This window comes from Triticum aestivum, chromosome 5B, assembly GCF_018294505.1.
Source record: "Triticum aestivum cultivar Chinese Spring chromosome 5B, IWGSC CS RefSeq v2.1, whole genome shotgun sequence".
Lineage (NCBI taxonomy): Eukaryota > Viridiplantae > Streptophyta > Magnoliopsida > Poales > Poaceae > Triticum > Triticum aestivum.
The window spans coordinates 692,051,887-692,060,259 of NC_057807.1; the positions used below are offsets into that span (position 1 = coordinate 692,051,887).

The 8,373-nt window shown below is 50.1% G+C and overlaps 2 protein-coding genes across 2 annotated transcripts; both read right to left on the reverse strand.

Moving 5' to 3' along the window:
* Window positions 1–584: 584 nt before the first annotated feature.
* Window positions 585–1,875, reverse strand: LOC123114287 (uncharacterized). The gene has a single exon (XM_044535710.1). The coding sequence runs from the start codon at window positions 1,653–1,655 to the stop codon at window positions 762–764; it is 894 nt and encodes a 297-aa protein (XP_044391645.1). The 5' UTR covers window positions 1,656–1,875; the 3' UTR covers window positions 585–761.
* Window positions 1,876–3,501: 1,626 nt separating this feature from the next.
* Window positions 3,502–7,066, reverse strand: LOC123114285 (4-hydroxy-3-methylbut-2-enyl diphosphate reductase). Its single transcript, XM_044535709.1, has 10 exons — window positions 6,753–7,066; window positions 6,410–6,569; window positions 6,195–6,256; window positions 5,505–5,664; window positions 5,301–5,421; window positions 4,885–4,966; window positions 4,683–4,786; window positions 4,467–4,545; window positions 4,321–4,371; window positions 3,502–3,859 (listed from the first exon to the last, which is right to left on the reverse strand). The coding sequence occupies exons 1-10, from the start codon at window positions 6,957–6,959 to the stop codon at window positions 3,776–3,778; spliced, it is 1,110 nt and encodes a 369-aa protein (XP_044391644.1). The 5' UTR covers window positions 6,960–7,066; the 3' UTR covers window positions 3,502–3,775.
* Window positions 7,067–8,373: the final 1,307 nt, after the last annotated feature.

An 8,373-nucleotide genomic window follows, 5' to 3' on the forward strand; every position in this document is an offset into this window, starting at 1 on the left:
TTTACGGAAGCCAGTGATGACCGTGCTAGCTATTTAGCGGAAGATTGTCGTTATTACTGAGTACATATGCGGCTAGCGTTGGATAGGCAGCTCCCGCATCCGTGTTCGCTGACTGGTCCTCCCTATCCGCGGACGAATGTAAAAAAAAAATTAAAACGGGTTTGCCGTTGGAGAAGTCCTAACAAAAAACTATAACTCTACAGGATTTTAACAAGAAGCCACAACTCTAGGACTATCAATAACCAAAAACACAAATTGCTTCCATTGGTCACTTAATGAGAAATATGATCGACGTGGCCCGCCGCCCGCATAAAAAAGGAGAAATATGAAACAGCTAGTCTCTCTTTGTGGGTGGAAGATGTAATAAGTGCTTGGAGAAACTTCGTTTAGTTGCTTTCTGAACAGCTTTGTTGCTTGTATCGACATCTGATGGTTTCATTCATATAATGGAGCCAGGGAGCTCGCCTGTTTGTCTAAAAAAAAAGATAATTTTGAAAATTTATACAAGTAGACAACCACCAAAGCAAACCGGCGATTTACAAATTCCATGACATGTTACCAGTTTACAGTTTTCTATATGCATCTACAACCACGAGTAATTCACAATAACCATTCTAAACCTCTCCTGGTATATCCGTATATGGACACAAATCCATGGTTATACTATACCAGGATCCACGCTGCGCATGCAGATTAAGCTGCCCGGAAAGAAAGCCACTATGTGCACGTTCGACCATATGAACAAGATCGCGTCGATGAGCTCATGCCGTCTCGTGGTCGGTCCTCGCCGCCGCCTCCGATGAAGGGGTCGACGGCGGCGTCTCGTCCTCCTCGTGCTCGTCCACGGACGGCAGGCTGGGCTCCCACGACCTCGTCCACTTCTGCGCCTGGCTTATCCTGCCGGAGTTCCGGCACCCCGTGCCCGCCGCGGCGTCCGGCATGCCGTCCGTCTGCTTCGTCTTCCTCCGCCTCTTCTTGTCCTTCTTCGCCGGCCCGGCGGCGCCCTCCTTTTTGACGGCGAGCCCACGGGCCACCATCCTCTTGAACTGCCACTCGGCCCAGAGTTCCCGGTTCACGAAGTAGTCCCGCGCGCAGCACCCCTCCGGCGCCGCCTCCCGCTCCTCGCCGGACCACGACGACGAGGACATATCAGCGTCCGCGTCCGTGTCGTCAGTGGACGACGCCGCGTCCTCGTCCTCGCGGCCGTCGTGGTCGGGGTTGGCCCCGACGGAGCCCTCGGGTATATCCCGCTGGAGCCGGCGCACGGTGGTCTCGGGCAGCAGCAGCACCTTCTGGCCGGGGAAGAGCGGCTCGAGCGGCCTGACCGTGGCGCCGTGCGGGTTGCGGAAGACGTCGGGGTGCGCGAGGCAGAGGCCCGGCGGGTGGTTGCCGACGACGGCGCAGGCGAGCACCACGCCCGCGTACACCTCCACGATGCCGCTCCAGAGCACCACCCGCACCACCGAGTCGGCCGGCCACGTGGAGCCGGCGCTCGCGCTGAGCTCCACCGACGCCGCGTAGCCGTCGGGCGCCCGCCGCCGGCCCCCCATGAGGTACGGCGGCTGCTTCTTCCGGCCCCGGAATGCCCGCGGGATGTACCTGGCCAGAGACGCCGACGACGTGCAGCTGCCGCCGCCGCCGCCATGACGAGCCATGGTTGCTGGGTACGTGAGGAGAGGAGAGACGGATGGATCGATCAGGTGGGGAGCTTTGCTCGGCGCGGCGAGCGTGGGTACATTTAGCAGAGGCGGGGAGGGTCTTGGCCATGGCTCCTTGGCGTTGTTGTCGGCTTGTTCTTGTCGATGCGGCGGTCCTCGCGATCATCAAAGCTATGTATTCTTTCTTGTTGCCTGGCCATTGGAAGCGTCGACCGATGGGAGCAGGCTGCACGCCTGTACGTCGGCGGGTGGTGCACGCACGCGCACACGCACGGCGGCCAACGATTGGCTGGGAGTTGTAAGGTATTTTGAATTGGAAAAGCTTCTAGTCACCCGGCGGATTGTAGCTCCCGCGTCTGAATCTCGCCTGCACGCCACGTGCCCCAGGACCACTACTACTAGACTTGCAACTGACCCGTTGTTGCATTCTTACAACCGCAACAACTAGTCTACTGCAGACCTTGAAAGACGAAGACAAGGAGGCGACATCTAGATCCCTCCAACGCCGAACGAGAGATGCGCATCACCTGACGCTTCGGCTTCGGCAACCACTCACCTCGCCGGAGAGGAGGATGGGGCGGCGAAGTTGCAACCGAGGTCGAGCGCACTGGTCGCCGTTGTCACCTGCCTCCACCACAACTATCGGGCGAGCGACCTAGTCGGCGATCCGGCGCTCGTCGGCTGCATGGATGGGTGACACTGCTCCTCCCTCACCGCCCGTGATTTTTTTTCCTTGCAACATCGTCCCTGTTGCAAGAAAAACTCTACAACATCACTAATGTTGCAATACTTTCTTCTGTAAACACCTATATATAGGTAATAGCCCCCGGACCGTAAATGGCCAAGTGATTTGAATCATCCGCAATTCCCGAGCCGATACATGAGCTTGTCGTGCAAATTATTGGCAGCCATCATACTTGCCAACGATGTCCTCTGCATCTGCGTGAGCTATAAGCCAGTAGAAACCGTGCCGGAAAGCTTTTGTCACCAAGGACCGTGAGCCGACATGATGCCCGCAATCACCAGAATGAATTTCATTGAGAATTTCACGGCCTTCCTCGGGAGAAACACAACGTTTCAAAGACAAAAAAAAAACCTGCAACAATAGTTATGTTGCAAAAAAAATAAAAGTTTGCAGCAATACCTTCATCGCATGAGTTCTGCAACATCAACTCTGTTGCAAACATCCGAACGAAACATCATCATTGTTGCAAAGCTCACAGTTGAACCTAACGGCCATCTTACGTTGAATCCAATAGCTCACAAGGCGGATCCACGGGCCCACCCGTAGTGTTGCCCTTTTAAATTTGGCGGGGCGGGACGGGACGGGATGGTGGGCGCACGCGGGAGCGCCGCGGTGCGCCTTGTTTGATGGGCGTCGTACTACGTCGACTCAACCTAGATGGTATCGATCGTCCCGGTCCAATCCAATCCACTCCGCTATCCGTACGTCTGCATCATCTCGTGTCACTTTTTCACTAGCCTACCCGTAGCCGGCCGGCTTTAATTAATCGCTACCCCAGACTCCATAAACTAATTAGCATCTCGCTTAATCATTTGATGGGCTGTGGTGCACGTTGCTGACCCAGATTGATTGCAGACTATCTTTGTCCAAAATGCAAAAAAGGGGAAATAAAAGATGTACTTCCCACCCAATTTGACTGTTTGAAGTTGCCACTGCATGCTCTTGCTTATCGAGATTCAGGTCATGGCGCGCGTGGCGACCGGCGACCAACCAAACGCTACTAGTTGCTATTTCGAGGAACACAAAGTGAGCCATCTGCCACCGCTGCTAGTCCTACGAACTTCATCGAAACCACGACACAGTTTCTGCTCCCCGCCGTTAGCAAACGTACGCATTTATATTTATTTGCATATACATATACACGGGAACTCCATGAGGGTTCAGTTGGTTCAGTTCAGCCAGGTGATTGCCGCACCTACCTACTCATTGCAGTGCTGCAAAAATGTGCAACAACTCTCGGTCTCCGACTGGGAGGAATGGAGTTTCAGCACCATGCATGTCGACCAAGCTGTCGTTTAGGCTTCAGTATGTATATATAGTGTGGTCGCTTAGTTAGGGAACTGGCTGGGAACCTTCAGGCAGGCGGGCAGGCTCAGGGAACGCGTCCTAGCACTCTTTGCACCGCCTTCTTCACGCCCTCCTGGTCTAGGCTCGTCGTCAGGTACACTTCCTGAACCTGCATATATGCCGAGTTGAAAAAAAAAATCATCTATGAAGACTTGGCCTACAGTTGTGAAAGCGAGAAGACAAGGTGTTTATTGCATAAATGCCTGTGTGTGATATATGGACATTGTATAAACAGGTTGGTTATGCAGCTGTGTGGCATGTTTTTGGCACGGCTGTAAACATTGCCTTCTCATTCCATGGCTTCACACACGTACAGCTGCATAAAAAGAGCCCTTCTGCTGCTCACTCTCAACAGATGGCAGTGTTTACGGCTCGCAGGACATGTCAATAGATAAGTTGTGATCAATGGCTCTTCTCGAAACATAGATTATGTTGGTCTATGGGATGTAGCATTTGTTCTGTTGACCTGGGACCGAAAACCTATCCACATACTTGCAGTCCAGTAGTACAATGGAACTGCCCACCGAAAGAAAATAATACAAATACTATATATCAAACAAGAAAGCCAACCTGTCTCCCGGCTCGAGCAAGAAGCTTGTACTGGTTGTCCTTAGCTGGCACCTGCATAACGAATGAGAGACCCAATACATCACCATACTTATCAGGTGGCAGTTTCGATGAGTAGTAATGTTAGTGTGCTTTAGGACGATACGTACACTAGAAAGCCAGAGCTCTAGATCTTGTGAAACCACACGTTTCTCCAATGCCTGCCGCCCGAACCGCACATCTGTTATACTGTGAAGAAAATACAATATATTAACACAGAAGATCACGGCAGAACTTATACATACAGGTATACCATGGACCCTGCTCTTAAAGTGGTACACCAACAATAAACAACTGGATAACAGACACTCAAGCAGAACACATACCCGTCCTCTTGTAGAAGTTCATTACATATACCATCAAGTCCTGGAAGAAGTTCTATTTCTGGAGGAGATGATGCCGTCTCAGCATCAGGTGATAGATCGGGTTCCTACAAAACATGATTATTAACTGCACGAGTCCACTCCTAAACGAATGAAGTTGATAGGTAGTAAAACATCCTGAGACGCTGTGTATTCAGCAACTAACCAAAGGAATAATTTTGTCCAATGTCTCCAGCAGAGGATCTTCCTCCAATTGCCTGATTGATAAACCTATCCTTGACTTCTCCCTGGTTGGGTAGGGAATGCAAGTATGTCAGACCATTTAACATGATTTTCTGATTCAAGATAAGACGCCCAATGTTTTTTCATCTCCCTTGTAAGCAACAAAAGGAAAGCATGCCTGAAACAGATTCATTTAATTCTGTTCATCTAGCCCTAAAACACTGCATTATAATTGCATGGCATTAAGATCATATTCCTGATGTGCATTTTTTTTTTATCAATTCTAGCATCCAAGAATGCCATTATCCAATATATTAGGTTTATTGCCACAAACTAACTAGATTGCACTAGGATGCAGGCGATTTTACTGAGAAATAAATACACCACTAGGATACTTACGCATCAACATTCACCACTATGACCTTGACGATATCGCCTTCAGTTAGAAAATCTTGGACATCTTGGACAAGATCCCAAGAGACCTCAGAGATATGTACGAGACCAGTGAGATGATACTTTCCTGTTTGAGCATAGTTGCCGTCAATCTCTATGTGAAATAAAATATTTAGAACAGAAGTGACCAAGGCTACTGCCAAATAGTACCATCAGGAAATCGCAGGTGAACAAATGCACCATAGTGGAACACAGAACCAACAATTCCATCATAGGTACCGCCAATCTTTACTTGAGAAGAGTACATTGACCAACTGGCATCCTTCTCAGAGAATACAAGCTTCTTTTCCGCCTCATTTGCTTCAACTACCTATAGCAATTAGCAACAGCAAGTGGAACCCTGAAATCTGGTGCTCATTTGGTCGAAATAGCGAAGTAATAATATTTAAAGGCACAACCAAAACTGTCAGTGTAAGTACTAAATAGGTGTCTGATCATGTGAAATAGGCTGTAATTGAGAAGGCCAAGCCACTATCAGAACCAGGTTTACTATAATTGAAGAAAATTGAAGGACAGTTTCTTGGAGATATAAACCCAGTTTACTATTGCTGTAGTCTACCTCTACCACCAAATGGAGTAAGTAAAACCAAAACATGGCAATCGTTCATGTCACGCTATGAGGTCAACTTTCTGGAGCATATTCTAATTGTTACAAACTTAAACCAGCATGCCATTTGCCCTACTATGTAGAATACACATAGTCAAAAAATTGAGTCTAACATCCACTTAATTAGTAAACACAGTGGCTACTAGCTACAAATGAATGTGTAATGGATTTTAGCATGCCGGAAGGATACAATTAAAAAAAAGCATGACAAAAGGGACAACAAATTCAGTTACCTTGACAGAAACAGAGGAACCTACTAGGTCCTTTGTAACATCTTGAATTGGCCTCTTAGGATCTGCAAGCCAAAACAGACACAGACCATATAAATTAAGTTCACCAGCTGCAATCCGCCTCTTGAATTGTTTCCATTTGTATCTACGGTCGGCTGAAAGTAGTGGGGCGACCAGATTGAGTAGAGAACTCAACTGGTAGGAGGAGGAAAGGGTACCTTTAGACCAATGGGCGGGGCTGAGGAGAGGGTTGGGCACGAAGCCCTGCATGGAGTTGTACTTGAGGATGAGCCCGCCGGTGTTTGAGCGCAGCACGGGCAGCGTGAGGATCTTCCCCTGGTCCTTGTCCGCGCGCACAGCCTTCCAGTCCGACGCGAACTGCATGCAACATGGCAGTCTCATAGTCTCATGGTGATGAGTGATAGCCCCAGCCGGCATTGCATCGAACAACTCCCGCGCACCACGGCAACGGCCAAGAACCGCTACCGGGGAAGCGTGGGCTGGCAGCAACAGCGAGTAAACAGCTGAGGCGAGGCTCGGCGCGCGGCCGTGCGGGCGTACCTGGGCCAGGCGCGCCTCCTCGAACGCGGCGGAGACGGACGCGGCGTCCTCCTGGCTGACGGTGGCGCCCTCGGACGCGGCCGCCGCGGAGAGGCGGAGGCAGCTGCGGCGGGGGGCAGGGAAGGAGGCGGCGGGCGGCGCGGGGGCGCGGGAGGACGGGGAGAGCGCCGCGAGGGAGGGCGGCGGCTTCAGGGAGGCGGACAGCATTTCGTACGCCGGCGGTGAGCGGTGGGCGGTGACTGGTGGTGGTGGTGAGGAACGAGTGGCCGTGGACGGGGAGCGCGGGACGCCAGGAGTGGGGATCCGTTTGCGTTCGGTTCGGATGGACGGATGGATTTGATCGGCGCGTCTGATTGGGTGGGAGCGAGCAGTCCATCCCCGTCCCGTGGTGGCCGCGCGCGCACGCGTCCAAATCCTTCCCTGCATTTTCTTTACTGATTTTTCTTAGTATTTCAACTTTGAGAATTAAATCTCGTTGATGCTATATTCGTGAGATCTTACATTGAGATCTGTGCAATTTTTTCTTTTCTTTTACATGTTATGTCACTTGACTGAGACTTGGTTAAATCTCAGTCGATTAACTGAGATATAGCCACACCCTTCTTATTTTGATAAAATGGTGTTTTGGTGACTGAAAACGTGGCACCATACAAGTGCAAAGAGTTTAGTCACCTTCAAAATAAAGTCATTCCTGGTTATCCAGATATGATTGTTCTTTGTCTCCCTGATCATAATTCAACAGTTGTGTGATGTGTTCAATAAAAAGGCGACATGCATGGGATGAGAGAAAAGAAGAAGTGCGAGAAAGAAGAGAGTACAAGCGTGTAGGCGTATGTGGTTGTGGAGCGACGGGGCATCAGATGTTATGCATTTTGGAGAGGCAAATTGAAGGTTTGGATTGGGAGAAGAGCGGGAAGATGAAGTAAAAGAATCATGTCATCGGCTATGGGCTGAATCAATCATGCCTCCTTCGATTTTTTTAAAATAAATGGATATAAAATATAATGGCATATGTTTGATGATAGTGGATTTTTATGCAAATGGGTGCATGTGCACCCAGTTATGAAATAATCCAAACGCACAAGCGTAAGTTTTCACAATTTTTAAAAAATATTTTTACACACATTGTTGGATGTAGTGTGAACATACAAAAATTCAGCCAAAAATATGTTAGTTTCAGCTCAGTAAGAGAAGAATAGAGAGAGAGAGAGAGAGAGAGTCAGTCTAAAGCTAGTGTGCACAAACTAGTCAGTTTATTTCCAGGAGGAACACACGAACATAGCCGCCGCCTCCTCCTCTTCCACAAAAAAGCTAGGGTGTCTGTCTCCCGCCGCCGCCGCCGCAGGTCCGCCTCCTCTTCGGTGGCCCTAGGGCCATGGAGACGCGGTGGATCTCGGCAAGGGCCGGCGGGAGGGCTCCGTTTTTTGTCGTTTCTTTCAGTTTTGTTAGGGTTTGTGTCCTGCTCAGGAAGACGAGACGGCGGCGGCTCCCTGAAAATGGAATAAAGGTCTCCCCGCCTAGCCCCCGTTCCGGCGGTGCATCTAGCATCGTTGGTGGGCGTGTGGAGGTGTGTCTCCGGCGGATCTATCTTTGGTGGATTTGCTCGGATCTCATCGTTGTT